General features: G+C 36.4%; 1 protein-coding gene across 1 annotated transcript in view; it reads left to right on the top strand.

The window, feature by feature from the left end:
- The first annotated feature begins 285 nt into the window (after positions 1-285).
- The window catches only part of DNAH12 (dynein axonemal heavy chain 12), a 53831-nt gene continuing 35671 nt past the window's right edge, over positions 286-18445 (top strand). The window contains exons 1-27 of the mRNA XM_065845376.2: positions 286-449; positions 1419-1509; positions 1792-1818; positions 2053-2242; positions 2553-2628; positions 3518-3676; positions 4352-4547; positions 5718-5906; positions 6988-7138; positions 7253-7344; positions 7594-7772; positions 8346-8481; positions 9345-9470; positions 9918-10052; positions 10325-10518; positions 11170-11407; positions 11961-12146; positions 13103-13303; positions 13901-14095; positions 14308-14429; positions 14557-14839; positions 15451-15570; positions 16081-16237; positions 16454-16626; positions 16933-17085; positions 17503-17742; positions 18123-18368. Coding sequence (XP_065701448.1) covers positions 286-449; positions 1419-1509; positions 1792-1818; positions 2053-2242; positions 2553-2628; positions 3518-3676; positions 4352-4547; positions 5718-5906; positions 6988-7138; positions 7253-7344; positions 7594-7772; positions 8346-8481; positions 9345-9470; positions 9918-10052; positions 10325-10518; positions 11170-11407; positions 11961-12146; positions 13103-13303; positions 13901-14095; positions 14308-14429; positions 14557-14839; positions 15451-15570; positions 16081-16237; positions 16454-16626; positions 16933-17085; positions 17503-17742; positions 18123-18368 — 4419 coding nt within the window. The remainder of the gene's footprint in view (positions 450-1418; positions 1510-1791; positions 1819-2052; positions 2243-2552; positions 2629-3517; positions 3677-4351; positions 4548-5717; positions 5907-6987; positions 7139-7252; positions 7345-7593; positions 7773-8345; positions 8482-9344; positions 9471-9917; positions 10053-10324; positions 10519-11169; positions 11408-11960; positions 12147-13102; positions 13304-13900; positions 14096-14307; positions 14430-14556; positions 14840-15450; positions 15571-16080; positions 16238-16453; positions 16627-16932; positions 17086-17502; positions 17743-18122; positions 18369-18445) is intronic.

Genomic DNA, 18445 nt, shown 5'->3' with positions numbered 1-18445 from the left:
CTTTACTTTTATGCAATGTGCTCATCTTGAGTTAATAGAATTGTACCATCATGTTTTATTATTGTAGACTTTGTTTGTACACGCTTTCTGTTGGATTTTGACAGTTTAGCATATACAGTGTTTTTCTGTTTCCTGAAAGCTAAACTTTCATACTTAGGTTGTGGAAATCCCCGAGCTACCTCATTTTACAACTTAAGCAAATTCAACTTAATGCATGCATCTGCTAAACTGCTTTCTGGACAGGATGAATTGCATTCTGGAGTCTTGTTTTTGTCATGGTTTTAGATGGCGCACTCAAGTGGAACACCTTCCAATGAAAAGACTTTGAGAACTTTGTTTCTTCCCGTTGTTTTACCTTCATCAGTCACATCTGATCTGACACCATCACAGAAGAAACTATTGACACACCGAAGATGCAATAAAGAGCAAAAGATACTTAAGCAGTTACTGTGAGTTTCATATAATCCAATAAATGTTGAAATTTAAATGAAAAAAATTGCACATTTGACATTGAGAAATAATAATGGTGTTTGTTAAAATTAGAGAGTTTTGGCATTACTGTTGCAGTGCTGAACACCTTCCATCTAAAATCATTAATACTATAAGAACATTTGATGGAATGTCTAATGTTTTTTCTTTAACAGCGCTCAAAATTTGCTTAAGGTATGTTTGTTGTTGAGCGACACCTGCAGCAGAGTGCAGTTTTTAGACAGCAGGTGTTCAGTATGCAGATGTCAACTATGTTGTAGTGATGAGGTACTGTGTGCTAAGATGGCTGCTGACCGACCATCTGACAAACAGCGAACGTTCTGCTGGAACCTTGGTTCAGTTACATTTTTGTACAAAGTGAGCTGTCTTTTAAACAAGGTCTCATGTAGTAATGATGTGAGTGTGTACTCGAAACCGGCAGTCTAACTTCCACTTGGGAGTTTTTAGCTGAGTTACACTGAGATAAGGCTGAAATACTCTTTGCAAGGATGGACTGAAATGTTTTGATGTGTAAGGTCAGCAGGACATGCCAACATGAACTATTTAAAATGTTCCCATAGTTATGTAGCAGTTTACAACCATGGGCCATGAAAAAGAACTGGTCTTTCTTAAACAGATTTAGGACTTTTGTTCTGAACTTTTGATAGTATAGTCAGACAAGATCTGTTGTAGTTGGTTGAGGAGAAGTCAGATGAATCCTAACAGCATCACTAGGCAATTGGGTGAGGTAGATCAAGGCATGGATTTATTGTGATTGTGGTCAGGATAAGTGTGGCTCTTTGTATAAGTGAAGACAGGGTACACAAGGGCAGCCTTGCCTTTTAGTGGTCAAAGAGCTGGTAAACATGAAAAAACAGATTGCATCAATTAAAATGGTAGCATTATTTTTAGTAGATTTTCTGCACTTCTGATTCCATACTTTCCTTCAGAATCGATCGAGCTTTGAAAACGTATCACATATCCATGGAAAAAAGAGATCACAGAGATCCTGCACCCCCCATCCCAGAACTGCCTTCCACTGTGAGAAAATATTTTGTTAAAACTTCAACTGTTGCCTATTTTGTTCTTTGTTATTGGGGCATATACGCTTCTTACTACGTAGTATTTACTTAAAGATACTTACTCAATTCTTAATAACTCGTGAATGTATTTATATGCTCAAGTAGTCTGACTGAAATCAATACCTGTATATCTACGGAATAAGGTTTTTATTTAGAAAGAATATTTGTTAAATTTTATATTTCTATGGAGTTTTTTGTTTGCATGTTAATACATTGGGATTTTCTGTTCCTTTTTATACAGATGAACAGTGAGCAAAAACAACAAAGAGTGAGTCAAATTCTTTCTTCTGACTTCTTAGAGTAGAAGAGTGAATGGTGTTTATTCAAAGGGGTTGAGTATGTTATGTGGAATTAATGGCGGTTACACAGTCTTGTTGGGGGGAAAATGGAATAGGAAGCAAAACAAGAATCTTGTGGTCCAATAGAAGGAAAGTACTTTTCTTTAATTGTCAAAATATTTACATAACAAATTATTAGACTTCTGACGATATTGTCCTTCCAGGAAAGGTATCTCTTTATGAAGAAGTGTGTGCAAAGTAATCAGATGGCTCCCATTCAGCAGCAGTGGCTGATGTCCGTGCTCAAACTGGTGCCACAGTCACTTATGGAAGGCAAAGATCAGCAGCTGTTGACTGAAAAGCTTTTGGGGGAGGTAATAAGTGATTATGAAAAGAGCATGAAAAGATATATGGGTAAGTACCAGAAACTACAGAACAAAACTACATTAATATTAGTGTATTAATATATTTAAATATATTATTAGCTGTTCCATGTTCTCCCAGTGAAAATAATGACCTTATTTTATTAAGTCTTTAACATGTTTAGTTAATTTGATGGAAGACTATATTGGGAGAATGTATTTTGAAGACGTGGATGATACAGTTACCTTTGCATCCTCCTATGTATTTGGTTCAACCTGGAGAAAGACCGAGGAAGTACAGTGCCTATTGAATATGGCTTAATTTTCTTCTAATGTTCATATATTGATATATTTTTTCCTAGTGCGAAGTGTTCTTGTTAAACCAGACATAGAAGGACTTGAAGATGAAGAGGAGGCACCTTTGCCTGCATTGCCAGTGTGAGTGGATTAAGTTAGCAAATAACCCCCTGGCAAAACACACTCAGTTGCAGGAGTGAAATTCTTGTTGAGCTTCATGAAGAGAGTTATGGCACAATATTAATTCTAGAGTCCCTTAATGAGACTTTTTTTCTGTCTGTAGAGCATCTTATATTTGAGTGTCTTACATCAGATTGCTTTACAAAGTTTTAACACTGATAGTACTTTATTGGTGTAGTTACAGTTACACAGAGTAAAGCTAATGACTGCAAATGAGCATTCTGGCGCTGAGTGCCCAGACACTGAAGTTGTATTGCAGCCACCCCTGGAATGAAGTGTGTCTGTACGGGGCAGTTTGCTGGCAGACAGCAGCACTGTGCAGTACATTAATATGCTAAAACTGCAGCTAATGCCGAGCTTTCCTATGACTTGGCTGTTATGACCTGAAACCTTGAGACCCAGGGAAAGGTTATTATGCTCTGCCAAAATAGAAGAGGAATTCGAGTAGACAAAATATAGTTATCTGAATTGCACAATTTACTGAAGCATCAGAATGTGTGCCTTCTAAATAGTGATGATAAATACTTGCTGTTAGCAGTTGGTGAAGTTAGAAGTTTATGTTGAAAGAGTTTCAGGAAAAGCAAGTGATCTGAAAATACTCTGGAGTATAAAACATGGTTGATCAGACAGAGTATGGTTTCCACTCTGTCATATTGAGGATATGTGTATGGCACTTAAATAACAAGTTGTGTTAGGGAGTAAGCTTTTTAATACTGCTTTTTATATGCAAGAATGTTTTATTCAAGTATTGCTTGAGCTCTTAACTTTTGGTTTGTTTGTTTTGTTGTGGTTTGTTTGTTCATTTTTTGTTGTGTGGTGGTTTTGCTTGTTTGTATGTTTTTCTCTCCAGAGGCCTGGATTTTTCTAATCCATGGCATAACAATTTTATCCGAGCAAAAAAGCAAATCCTTTCCAAGCTGCGCATTCTCCATCCCACAATGAAAACGTTACTGGATTTTGGCTATGCAGCATTCTCTACCATTCTTATAGTGGATTTGTCAAGTGTCAGGTAAAGTCTGGTTTGGTGCATTATTAACCTATGTAGGTTTTTGAAGCTGCTAAAGAAGAGTTTGTTCAATTCTGGTTTTTATCATAATGTTTTTCATATAATAAATTTCTTCAATGTATCATTTATTGTTCTTTTAGTAGGTTACTTTGTGTTATGATGCATTTAACTTTTCTTCTCTCTGTTATGTATAAATATTTTATTGCTGCTTAAATTGCTGGTAGTATCAGCCCTTTTGACATATGTCTTGCCTTTAATTCTGTAAAGATTATTTATTTAATCTTAATGCCGTGATCCCCATAGAAGTCTGATCAAAGTAGCATTTGAAAAATTGACTTCTAGTAATATTAGTATCTGTAGGAAATTGTGCACTATCCCTGAAGATCAAATTTCTTGCTGATTTTCATCAGTTGAATTCTATTTTTTAATCTTGGAACTTTTCATTTTCATAATTTTCAAAAATATATATTTTCCCTCATTTTTTCTGGTAACTGATCTTTATTTCTTGGGTTTGTGATATTTTTTTTCCTCATTGAAGTCTACAGAAGTGACGCTTAGGTTCCCACTGTGCTTTCCGCTGAAAAACAATGGGTTTGAAATACAGTATAGGTTACTGTTACTTTACTCCTTGGCGTTTTTAATGTTGCTTATAAAGTTACTTGTGACTTTATTTTCTAGATTGAAAGGGCCAGTTGACTGTGACTCTCTGAAGACTGACGTGTCTCTATGGTGTTCGAAATCAGCAGAGAAGCTATTGAATACTTGGTATCAGAGAGTCATCAGTCTCTTTACTCAGCAGGAGGTGTTGAAGGGTGTAAAGCCGGATCAGCTAGACTCCTTTTATAAATGTGTGGATACGCTAATGTCTAATCAGGTAAAAATCTTTCCTCGTCATGATAAACCTAATGTGAAATGTAGGTGATTTTCATGGGTCAGCACACTGTATGACATGGGGCCTGTTTAGACATCTGTTGCATAAAATCCAATCAGGTAGTATAAGTGTGAAATATTTTTAACTTCCCTAATTTAAAATAAATACATAGTGTTGTCTACTTCTTCTGGTGTTTTAGGCACAGAAAATTTATTCGTTCTTCCACCTAGAATGTCATTAGTTGAAGGAAGGAAATATCTCAGTGTTCTCAGGACCCTTCCTATCACCGGTCTTTGCAATGCAATTACATGTCATATATTAGTAAAATGAATGAAACCAGGTTTCTCTCCCTTGACAGTATTAATAAATGTACTTACACAGACTGATTAAGCCCAGTTCTGCTAACGTGTATGCAGGTGGTTATAGTTCTGCAAAATTTTCAAACATACTTATTTGCTGTGGAAAATTATATCACAATGCTTTGTGAGGTGGTTTGGTTTGGTTTTTTTCTCCCTGATTATGTATATCAAGATGGAAGTTATATGAAGTGGTTCTTGGGTTGGCTTGTTTGTTTTAGGAACTTCCAATTGTTCTTTTCTCTAATAATTAAAAAAAAACTCCATTCAAATGAAATCACCGATTTCCAACTGAGACAGTTGTTTTTCAAAGTCATTAGCTTACTGAAAAGTGAAAATCTGTTAGATTCCAGTTAACTTAAAGCATCTGTTGTTTACATTGTTCTGTTTATAGTGATCAGTGGGAATATGTATGTTCAGCAGTTGGAGAAGGCAGTCAGTTTTAGAGATTAAACCTTTATTTACTCTGTAGAAAAATAATGGAGCAATAGTCTAATAAAATCATTGTCATAATAAAAGAAAAAAAGTCAGAGGAAAATGCATTCCAGACATTTCCTTTATACCTAAAGCATGTGTTAGTAATAGACTTTTTTAGCAAATATAAATGCATGGGCTTTCCTGAAATGCTTGTCTGCTTGTTCGTTAGTTTACATCCTCTAAGGGTTGGGACTCGTACCCACTGAAGTTGTGAGAAGCATTCACACTGCTTCAGTAATCCGTGAAGTACCACCAAGAACCGAAATCCTGCTTTACTGAGGGAAGGGCAAGTGGGATGGGGCTTTCTGTTCTCTAACAGGTGATGTGTGTTATTACCCAGCTGAAAGACTTATTGACGAGAACCGTTGAAGCTTTTGTGAAACTGTTTGATCCTGAAGACAGAAGTTGTCTACCTGTATTTAAGATGGAATTGACTCTTGAGGAAAAGAAAATGGAGTTTTATCCAAGCTTCCAAGACCTAGAAGAAGCAATTCTGTTCATAGTAAATCGTATAGGACAGACCTTCGAGGTGTGCTTTTATCTTTAAATATGTAACTGCTAAGTTGCTCAGTACATGAAAATATTAGTAATTCAGCACTCTGACTACCATGGTAACGGGAAGTGGAATGCGACTTTTGGTATTGATTTTCCATGATCGTTCTGCAGGTCACATAATGAATCTTGATGCCCAGCAGAACTCCAGGATCTGAAACTCATTTTGTTATTCCTTGTTCATTAAAAAATGGTACACTTGCCACTGGTTTAGTCCTCTGTTTTATTCTGCAAATCTGTGTGTATGTCTAGAAATGAACTGTCTGCTTGTTCGTTAAAGCGAATGCAGGCTGAAAGCTTACCCAGGAAAGAGAACTAGCTAGGTTATCTTAAGGTTATCTTAACCTTTTCATTTTCTTCTTTGGTATGCTTAGGAAACCTGAGAGTGCTCTAAGTAACCACATATTCTAGTTTATTTATGTATTTATTTTTAAGATTGAAAATCAAGTAGTTTTGCAGTGTCTGCTTTCTGTTGACTAACATTTTACATAGAAATATAATTAGAACCTTAGTTATAAGTGTGATGGTTTTCAATAAAGTTGCATTAATAATTAAGATCCCCAGAGAAAGACAAGGGAAAATAGAGTTGATATTCCTTTTCTTTCTAAGAAAAAGAAAAGCCTCATATCCCTAAGAACTAATACATGCAATATCTAAAGATTTATGTGTTGGGAACCAACCTGTGAGTCCAGGGACAACAGTCTTTCTGGGGGCTTTACATGTGTCCCTGTGAACTCACTCTTGGTCTTCAGCCATACGTGATGGTACTTTCAGCGCAGTGGTTTGGGTTTAGTTTGGCGTGTTAGCACATACGACAGAATTTAATTTGTGTAAGATTTGATAATTTTGTTTTGTCTGATTTACATGTTCCCTGTTAAACTTTCTGAATCAGGAAGTGTTGTTCTGGGTGTGTATGAAGCACCCAGCCTTGGTTTTTATAAGAGTCTCACACTTTCCTGGATACAGTGTCTTCTACAGGTTGCAACTTACTTTTAAAATCTATGTATTCCTGCATTGCTTTTTAAAATGTAAATAATCAGAACTTGCCCACCTTTTAGAACATCCAGACAATACGGTCTTGGCTGATGGGAGACACTGCAAGGCTGGACGCTGAGCTTCCTCATCACATCATGGAATGGGCCACATCAACACTGAAAAAATCTATCAGGGACAACCTAGAAGGTCCAAAGGAATATTTTGAAAACTATGGTGAGTGATAGATAAGTGTTTAAACAACTATGTTACTTCTTTGCAATAAGCAACTTACTGTACAGTACGGTGTATGCGTTGTAATAATATTAATGTAATATTACTGAATTGTAGTTGAAAGGTATGGCTGGCTTGTAGATGGGACTGCAGAGGCACAGATAGAAAGATTTGAAGCAGAAGAACACACTTTCGATGAATATACTGCTGTAAGTTTTAATTCTTCATTTTATATATAATTTTTACTCAACATACAGCAATAATGAATAGAGGATAATGGGTGCTTAGCCTTTAGCTAAAAATTATGTTTCTCACTTGCAAATCTACAACATAAGTGGTTTTTTCACTAGAAGTCTGTAAATAGAAAAAAAAATTATTTTCTTCAATGTGTGATGCTTGTGTATCCAAGTAGTTAAATAACAGCTCTGAAGTGTAAAATCTAATGGTTTTTTCTGAAGTTCATAGATGAATTCCTCACTCTCAAGAAGGAAATCTTGAGTTTACCAGAGATGGCTTATTTCCCTATGATCTCTTTGCACTGTGAGGATTTAAAGCAAGGGTTGGTTAGTAACGCAAACACCTTTGCAAAAATGCTAATGGACAGAGTAGCCGCGAATCACAGAGAGGAAAATAAAAAGTAAGTAGAATTTTCCACTCATGAATGCAATATGTGTTAAATGTGTGGTAGAAATGTGTAGAAGAAATACAAACATGCCATACCCTTGTTCAGTGAAGTCTCTTGGATACTATTGATCTCATGGAAATTGCACCAGCTGATCTATTTTTTTCCTATGCTTTAGACTCAAAAACTAGTAGAGAAACTTACTAATAGACTTGGATAACGAGGATCTAAAAGGCCACAGAACCACAGAATCCCAGAATGTCAGGGGTTGAAGGGACCTGGAAAGCTCATCCAGTGCAATCCCCCCATGGAGCAGGAACACCCAGCTGAGGTTCCACGGGAAGGTGTCCAGGCTCCCAAAATCTAAACAAATCAATCTAAACAAATCAATTATTGCAAGTTAACAAACAGTATTTTTCTAGGCTGACTTTGGTCCTATTCCCCATTTTGTTTCATCAAGTAATGGAGTTAGTGCTGGGATAATACTTAAAGTAGTAATTTGAACTTTTAATTCCATTAAAGCTGAGCTTCAAGCCAGTCAAACTAAAATCTTAAAATTTTGATATTTTATATTAAATAAATCTCTAGGATATGCAGGGAATTTGAAACAATTAAGAAACGTGCATTAAAAGTTCCTGAGACAACAGAGGAAATGGTTGAAACAGTAGCTTACATCAAGAAGGTCAAAACCGAAGGCATTCAGGACCTGTCGTTAAGGATCAAGGTAAATGACTATGCTTTAATTCTTAATCTTTTACCAAACACGCTGGCCTATACAAATACAGAATTCATTCTGGAGCACCAAGACTTTTGTCTGATTATTCTGCATGTATGAATAAACTGGACCCTCTGTGCTACTTGATAGAGAAGTGGGAAGTCCAGCTTTGCCATTTGACTTAGTTTCTCATTTCCCATTCTCAGGTGTTCTTCATGTCCGTGAGGAAATGCAGCTTTTAATAAATCATAGCAGGTTGTAGGGCACTCAGTTTATTATTTGTACCTGGAGACTTACATCAGGGCTGCTTAAAAAGCTACTTGGAAATGAAACAAGTGTGAAGAGAATTTCATGTCTAAGAAATCAGGACTTTGAACACACAAGAAATTATTTACTGTTTGAGCAGAATACAGAAGATGTTGCAGTAGCATTAGTGCTCGGTGTTCAATGCCCAGAGAACAAAACTGAAACCTTGTGTGGGTCAGCCAAAAATCTTACTGGAGAAGCAGCTCTTTGCTATATCTTATGATGATATGTATCAGATTTTCTGTTATGGGAATATGTCTGTGAATATAACACGTTTATTCTGCAGAATTTGGATTTTTAATGTTTTTAAAAAATATTAAGCTTTTGCATGTAAATTTACAGGCCACAGGAGTCATATTTAGAGGAAGAATCCCACAAACAGGGCAGGGACTTGAATAACTTTTTGTATGTATTTTAAATATTAATATTCGATTGGCTGAGGTAGCTCTGAATTCTGAAAAGTCTGGGAAATATGGAGTTCTATTTTATCTTTGTAGGTAATATTGTCCTGCCATGTATTTTAAACAGAGCTATGATAACTAAAATTTTTCAAAATCTCATTCTAGGAGCGCTGTCGGCAAATGAATTACTTGTTAGGTGTTTTCTTATTTGCTCCTGAAGACATTGCACTGAACACAACAGTTATACTATGGCCAAAGAACATCAACCCTGTTTTTGATGAGCATGATGATGTAAGAGCATTTTCTTAGTTCATGGTGTATTTTGACTTGTTAAACTTTTCACTTTACTTGAGCTATTTATTTCCTCATCAGGCTAAATGTATCTGCACATATAATGTGAACCATACTAATTTAGACAGGCATAAATAGTGTGTTTTCAGACCTTTTGTCTGGTTGCTGAAGGAGTCCTTTGAGGCCATCCTAACTGCCATGATTATTGAGATAAGGGTTCCATGTTAACATACTGAGGTTTCACACACTTAAATGGGATGTATAAAAAGCACCTCCTGAAGAAATTTCAGTTATTGTAAGGATAATAACTTATCTGTCTTGTTTATTTTCTGTCTGTTTGCAATAAATGTTGAATTTAGATGGTACTATGTATGTTAATAATTGAAAGAACTCAATCTCTTTTACATTGCTTTTTCACCATTAAAAAAACCACCAATTGTTTTGTAGCTGATCGAGCAGACTAAACGTAAAGGAGAGCAAGAAGTATTACAGAAATCCGAGAAACTAATGGTGGAATTAGACAAGCTGTCGCGTGCCGTGGCGGAGTTTGAAGACTACTCAGAACTGGATTGCATGCCAGAGGTCTGATTAACATTTCGTATAAATTTTAAAGCTCAAACATTTTGAAAATGGTTCTCTTAAATTCAGCAATGATAAAACCAACTTTATTTTTCTTAGTGTTAATCTGAGTTCTTCACAGTGTTTCTACTTAAGGATAAGAAGTTGAATTTTTAACTCATGTTTTCTGAAATTTTAATAAATATGAGTGCTTATTATATTGTGATACCTCATTTTGATAGCAGTTCAGAGCATAACTTGGTTATCTCTCAAGACATACAATTATTTCATTTCAGTATGTGGCCGAACTGAGGGCATTACAGAAACGCATACAGGAGGCTGATGAAACAATAGCTTTTATTAATAAAGAAGAGAGACTGTTTGAATGGAGACTGAGTGACTTCCCACTCCTCAGCAATGTAAAAGCCGAGATTGAACCATACCAGAAGCTCTTTACTCTTATGCTGAAATGGCAACGAACAGAAAAAAGGTAATTCAGCTCTTGAAGCTAATGAGGGAGAGTTGGGGAAAAATGCTCTTGCCTTTTTTCTCCATGACGTATGTATGATATGGATTTGTTGATTAGTTATGAGCCATTTTGTATAATAGAAAAGGAAGAAGTTCAGTTAGAAAGCTCACAATCTATATGTAACGAAAACCCTTTTTAGCCTAATGGCTGTCCAAAATGCCACAGAGATGTGCTCAAATGGTGACATTGCTGTCTGGTGGTTAGATCCTGTCACAAGAACTGTAGTCTGAGCCTGAATTGGTGAGATTATTTACCAATTCCTGCACTCTTTGGAAGTTATGATGTGATATGGCTAGAAAGTATGGATTTTTAAAAATATTTTTATGTCATATGTTGATCTCTATCCAGAACTTAAATACTTCTTAGTCCATGCAGTTACTTGGTTTCAGTATGTGACTGACTTGAGAGAATTATGCAAATACACAGAAGAGTGTGGTCAGGTCACCTTTAGTTGTGCATTAGAATTTTGCACAGAATGACAATAACTGGAAATAGGCACTGTGTTCTAATTTAAATAACTATTAATCTACATTTCGTTCGAGTTGCAAACAAAGCGTTAGTTAGTTGTGGACTGTTTGTCACTCTGTTTTCTGACCTTGTGGTTTTTCACAGGTGGATGGATGGTGACTTTTTGGAACTAAATGGGGAAACCATGGAGGCTGAGGTTGATGAGTTTTTTAGAGAGATTTACAGAATGTCAAAACAGTTCCAACAGAAGGAGAAGAAAATGCAACAGGAGGCAAAAAAGATACCACAACTCAGAACTAAAGAAGAAAAGAAAGAAGAAACCAAGGAAAGTCCAACTGTTTCAATGTGTTCTTCAATCCTGGTGCAGATTAAAGACTTCAAGGTAAGAAAAAGTGCAGGATATTAACATTTGATGTAAAGGGACTCAGTATAGGTAGATGATGCAGTGTCAGACTCCTATTGTTACAGAAAGAGAGTGAGCTCTGAATCACCACTTCCAGATTGTGCTGTCCTAGTTATTTTAGTAAAATTGGATTTTGGATATCTTTGTAGTTCTAGGAATGTGAATTATTAAAGAATGGACACATAGAGGTGAAAACTAGTTTGTGGATGCAGGGAAACATTTGAGGATGTAGTTGGGCATTTTGAAATGGGACAATAGGTTATGTTAATGGAAGCCCTGTTTAACAGAAGATGACTGAAAAATTGTTACTTTTTTCTGCTAAGACTGTGCTTAATAGTTCTATATTTCTTCTTCAGTAATTTACCATAATTATTTAGTGGATAACTGAATGGATCCATCTGCACTTTTCAGAAAAGATTTTCATGTCATCAACTACTGCACCAGAATTTTAAATGCTCATCAAAGAGGGTTAAAAAGTCAAGAAAAAATGCACATCACAGCTTTTACTTTATAAATGTTTTTCCTCACTTAGGAGTATGTTCCCACTGTGAGTGTGTTTTGTAACCCCGGGTTGAGACGTCGCCATTGGCAGCAGATGTCAAATATAATAGGATATGATTTAACACCGAACTCTGGAACTACCCTGAGAAAAGTTTTAAAGCAGGATCTAGCCCCTTATTTTGACCAGTTTGAAGCTATCAGTGTAGCTGCAAGCAAGGTAAGCACAGAGACCTGATAGAGACAAATACAATATCATGTTTCTTAGTGATGGCTTTTATGTCTTACTAGAATTTTTGTCTTTGCCCTTGTGCAACTGTCATGGATTTGGCTGGGATAGAGTTAGTTTTCTTCCTACTATCTGGTTTAGTGCTGTATTTTGGGTTTAGAATGAGGATAATGTCTATAACACTCCAAAGTTTTAGTCGTTACGAAGGAGTAGTCAAGGACTTTTCAGCCTCTTGCTCTGTGCCAGGTGCACAAGAAGCTGGGAGGGGACAGAGCCGAGACAGCTGACCCAAACTGGCCAAAGGGCCATTCAACACCGTGTGACGTTGTGCTCAGTGTAGATTTTGGGGAAAGAAAAAAGGAAGGGGGGATGTTTGGTGTTATGGCATTTGTCTTCCTGAGTAATGGTCATGCGTGGTGGAGCCCTGCTTTCCTGGAGACGGCTGAACACCTGCCTGCAAATGGGAAGTAGTAAATGAATTTCCTAATTTGCTTTGACTGTGTGTATGGCTTTTGCTTCACTTATTAAACTGTCTTTATCTCAATGCACACGTTTTCTCACTTTTACTCGTCTGATTCTCTTCCCCATCCCACCCTGGGGGAGTGAGTGGGTGAGTGAGTGAGTGGGTGAGTGACTGGGTGAGTGAGCTGCCGTGTTGCGCTCAGTTGCTGGATGGGGTTCAACCACAGCAGCAACACAACAGATTTGGCCCATCAGGTGATGACAGTGAGTGTGTAAACATTTGCATCTCGTGTTTTATCATCGGTTTTTCCTGAGTGTCCTGCCTTCTGTGCACTAGAAAATGATATACAAAGAAAAATAGTAAGTTAATTTATGCTATTAGAGCAAAATATCTTATTGAGCTAGACGATCTTATATATTCAATTAGCAAGCTGGAAAAAATAATGCAGTGACTAAAAAGAAACTATTTTATTTTGAAACTGTAGGAATTTTCCTTAGAGAAAACAATGAATGCCATGATGGAAACCTGGGAATCAATTTCCTTCAGTACAAATGTGCATCAAGGGACTGGTGTTCATATTCTGAGTGCGGTGGATGAGATTCAAGCTATTCTCGATGATCAGATCACAAAAACTCAGACAATAAGAGGCTCACCTTTCATTAAACCGTTTGACAAAGAAATCAGGGTACGATGAGAATTTGTTGGGTTTTTTCATCAATTTTATTTGCAGGATGACTATAATGTGAGAGTATGCCCATGGCATTATGTCTTTATTGTTAATTGTTAATGGAATACTGTCAATGATTTTTTGAGTTCATGTAAGTCCTACTTACGTTATTTCTGTGTTGGAATTCCCTCTTCCATTCAGATTCAAGTACAGCCAAGAGAATGTGATTTTTTTGTTTTTTGCATATTTTGCAAAAATGCTGTTTCTGTTAATGTCTTAAAACTTGCTGCTTAATAACTGGAAATTATGGTTTTATTATTGTTAATAGGAACATTTAGTGACCTAATCCTTGAGTTTTGGACTCCAATTTTGGACTAGAGTGGTTTTGTCTGGGCAAAGAAACTTCTTGAGGGCTGGGGGAAGGTTTTTTAAGCAGACCTCGGAGCAATGCAGGGATTGCTCTATACCTGCTTCTGTATTTTCAGGGTCTTTGTGGTGCTAACACTACTACTGACAGAAGACACCCTGGGGAAATTGCTTTGCAGTTACCCTCCCTAGTTCTTTGTTGGTTTATGTAAGAAATCTTGCGGTAACATTCTTTAAATATTTATTAAGGAATGGGAAAGCCGCTTACTTCAAATTCAGGACATTATTGATGAATGGCTGAAAGTGCAAGCACAGTGGCTTTACTTGGAACCCATTTTTTCTTCGGAGGATATTATGCAACAGATGCAAGAAGAGGGGCGTCTCTTTCAGACTGTGGACAGATTCTGGAGGGAAATCATGAAGTATTGTGCCAAAGACACAAAGGTAAGGAAAAGATACAGAACTAAAGTAAACAGCAGCTTCTCTTTTTTTGTGTGTGTGTCAATGCTTTTATTTTCAGAATATATACAATGAGCTACAACATCAGTTGCTTTGGCTTTCTAGGAACAAAGCCGTGTTGTACATTATTTGAATAACTTCTGTTGTTTGAAGTATCTTATTTATAACTTACAGATTGCATGTGTGTGTTGTTGCAGGTTCTTGTTGCAACTGCCTTTACAGGGTTGTTGGAGAAGCTTCAGAACTGTAATGAACTTCTTGACAAAATAATGAAAGGGCTTAATGCTTATCTTGAGAAAAAACGTCTCTTCTTTACCCGGTATGAGCAGTTTTGCCTATTTAAAAACCAAAGATTCTGAGTGTGGTTTTTTTGTTGGGAATAATGTCAGCCATTAAAGTAGCATGATCATACAGCTGGCTTTTTTATTTTTTCTAATTCTTTTTAGATTCTTTTTCTTGTCTAATGACGAAATGTTGGAAATCCTGTCGGAGACTAAGGATCCTCTCAGAGTTCAGCCTCACTTGAAGAAGTGCTTTGAGGGCATTGCAAAGCTACGGTTCCTTCCCAATCTCGATATTGAAGCAATGTATAGTTCTGAAGGCGAGTGTGTGGAGCTGATTTCAACCATTTCTACTTCTGAAGCTCGAGGTGCAGTGGAGAAGTGGTTAATTCAAGTAGAAGATATTATGCTGAAGAGTATACGCGATGTTATTGCTAGATCAAGAATGGTATGACATTTGCAATAATTGAATAACTGTGGCACGAATAGGTCTTTATTTTAAGGCTGTTGACTTCCTAGAGTTCTTCCTGTACACAGGAGTTGATGAAGTTATAGAACAAAGACCAAGTTAGCATGATTTGTATTTATAGGCCAGTGAGATAAGTAAGAGTTCTTAGTTTGAATAAGAATCAAGTCATTTTACTGTAACACTTCATATAAATTATTTTAAAAGCTTGGCAGCAATACTGTGTGTATAGAATATAACACCTGATGTAAATAAATTATTCAGTTGTTTTATTTAATTACAAATTAGAAATGCAATGCTTGTAAGATGGTTGATTCTTTCTGAAAGGAAATAATTATCCAGAAAATGTTTGTATGGAGTTAACAAGTTGTGAATATTTACATAAAATGGAAAGATAATTTCAAGAATCTTTGCAATAATTTGATAGCAGATCACAAATCTGAGGGGAAAAGAGCATTTAGAAGTTAGTTTGGACTTTGAAAATAGTATTTTTTAATGAAGAATATGAATAGGATCACATTATATGCTTCTGTATTGTACTATGATACATATGCACTGGCACTGTATTTAGATACTGTATTTAACTCTTTCAGGCATATCTAGAGACTGAGAGAAAAAAATGGGTTGTGGAGTGGCCTGGACAAGTAGTTCTGTGTGTGTCGCAAATGTTCTGGACAAGTGAGGTACATGAAGTTCTTCGCAATGGACCAGAGGTACTATGTAATGCATAATCTTTTCCAAAAACTCTTGATTCAGTTTTCATTTCAGCTAATGTATTTTGCTTAATTAATTTTTTCTACAATCAAAATAAAATCTGAATAGAGATCAGCATTTGAGTTTGATATACATGACTTTATGTACAGTGATTTCTACCTTTGATTCAGGTACTTCAGTGTTCTTGTTTAGAGGAAGCATAGATTAAAATGTAGCTTTGCAACTTAAATGCGTAACTGTGAATTGCGTTTAAAAAAACACTCATCTGGGTGTTCCTGCTCCATGGGGGGATTGGACTGGATGAGCTTTCCAGGTCCCTTCAACCCCTGAAATTCTGGGATTCTGTGATTCTGTGGTTCTGTGAATGAGACAAGTTGATGCAAAAACATGACTATGTAAGAGAATGGCTTAATAAGCAATCTTCATTAAGATATTTAGTCAACACGAAGAAGTCTGAAACACCTTAAACTGTCATGTAATCAGTTTAATAATTACCCTTTTGATCCTAGGGTTTGCAGGATTATTATGATAAACTTCAGCTTCAACTTAATGAGATCGTAGAGCTGGTGAGAGGAAAACTGTCAAAGCAAACAAGGACTACTCTGGGTGCCTTAGTTACTATTGATGTTCATGCTAGAGATGTCCTCATGGAAATGATTGAAAGTGGTAATTATCTTCTAAAACATTTTTCTTGATGTCTTAATACATAGCTAATTAAAAATAGTTAACCAATCTAATTTTGCTCCATTAAGATAGGTATGTGAGTATTTGGATGTGAACATTGACATCAATGATTTCAAAGCTGTTTTAAATTTAAACCTAATAGAAAATCCAGTTATCTAAAACATCTCTTATGCTTGCTTGCAATTCTGTGTTTATCAGGCGTGCAGAGAGAAACAGACTTTCAGTGGCTTGCGCAACTACGGTATTATTGGCAATTTGATAACGTTCGTGTCTGCATCATTAATTGCAATGTGAAATATGCCTACGAATACCTCGGGAACTCCCCACGTCTTGTCATCACTCCTCTTACAGACCGGTGTTACCGCACCTTGGTATGAGCTCCATCAGTGCTACTAAATACTGTATTTACTGTAGTAGAGTATTGCTTACAGCCATACCTTTAGGGTTTGCAGCTGCTGTCAGACTCTGCTACTTCTGTTAAAGTGTGGTTCTCAAAGACTGTAATTTTATAGAATATTGAACATGAAACTGACTTATAACAACAAATCTGGACAGCCCACCAACACGACTGAAACGTTAGTGGATGGTTCTGTTGTGCAATTTAATTTAGTATTTTAATTCAGAATAATTCCATACAAATGAAATACTAATAATTTCCGTAACTCTTTCTTTTTTAGATTGGAGCCTTTTATTTAAACCTTGGTGGTGCCCCAGAGGGTCCAGCAGGAACAGGTAAAACAGAGACCACCAAAGATTTGGCCAAAGCTCTTGCTGTTCAGTGTGTTGTCTTCAACTGCTCCGACGGTCTTGATTACCTGGCAATGGGAAAGGTAAACAGAAAACCAGTGTTAGGCTTTGTATTTTAATTTTTAGGATGAAAATTGTAGGATGTCTAATTTGCAGAGACACTTATTTAAGTGTGTCACCTGTGATCTGCTACTCTTGAACACTTTATACTGGTCTCTATATGTTGAATTTTCTGTGCTTTACAAAATGCTATTAAGTCACTAATTAAAACAAATAAAGAAATGAGTTCACAGAATCAGGATCTTCTGATTTAACTTTCTCTAGAACCAAACAAAGTCTTTGTTCTTCAGTATGTCACTGAGCTTTGCTCTGAACAGGCTTAGATATTATTATCATCATTGGATCTTTCATGTAATTAAAATTCCACCATGATAGTCTTAATTTCGTTTGATTCTCCTAAGATTCTGCTAGTTGATATTATTGCTGTCTTTCTCTTGCAGTTTTTCAAGGGTTTGGCTTCCTCAGGTGCATGGGCGTGCTTTGATGAATTCAATCGCATTGAACTGGAAGTCCTGTCTGTTGTGGCCCAGCAGATCCTCTGCATCCAGAGAGCCATACAGTTAAAGCTGGAAACCTTTGTTTTCGAAGGAACTGAACTGAAGCTTAACCCCAATTGTTTTGTAGCTATTACTATGAATCCAGGTTACGCAGGACGTTCTGAACTTCCAGATAATCTGAAGGTAAAATAATGAAACACATGCTTCTGTTTAAGAATGAATTTAAAGAAAAAAAATATCAAAGGACACATATATTGGTGTTATTAATTCAGACTGTACTACCCGCAATGTAAACATATACTTGTTATGTGATTTACACATACTAAGCTTCTCTTTTTTATTTTTAAATGTTCTGTAGGCCACTGCTTTCCCGTGTAACTGTTTTAAATGATCCACAGCTTACTAATCACATTAAGCAGTATTTAATTTAAAATGCTTTTACTATTTTTCAATTAGAAATACTGTGATGGGATGAATACTAATCCATCACCTGCAAAAGTTCTGAATGACTTTCCATACATCAATGAATTATTCAAAGATCTTTCTTTGGGTATGTATTTCAGGTTCTTTTCCGAACAGTAGCCATGATGGTCCCCAACTATGCTCTGATAGCAGAAATTTCACTCTATTCCTGTGGATTTTTGAACGCTAAGTCACTGTCAGTGAAGATAGTCATGACCTACAGGCTGTGTTCAGAACAGCTTTCCTCTCAGTATCACTATGACTACGGTATGCGAGCAGTTAAAGCCGTGCTGGTGGCTGCTGGGAATCTCAAACTGAAGTTTCCCATGGAAGATGAGGATATCCTGGTGAGTTTCTGAGGCAGTAACACATCGTTCTGAGTTCTGAAGGCAGTTCTACTGTGTCCTGTCACATTGCTGATCGA

The sequence above is a fragment of the Patagioenas fasciata genome, chromosome 10 (assembly GCF_037038585.1).
Source record: "Patagioenas fasciata isolate bPatFas1 chromosome 10, bPatFas1.hap1, whole genome shotgun sequence".
Lineage (NCBI taxonomy): Eukaryota > Metazoa > Chordata > Aves > Columbiformes > Columbidae > Patagioenas > Patagioenas fasciata.
Note: the sequence above shows the minus strand (reverse complement) of the source record. Positions and strands in the feature narration are given on the sequence as shown.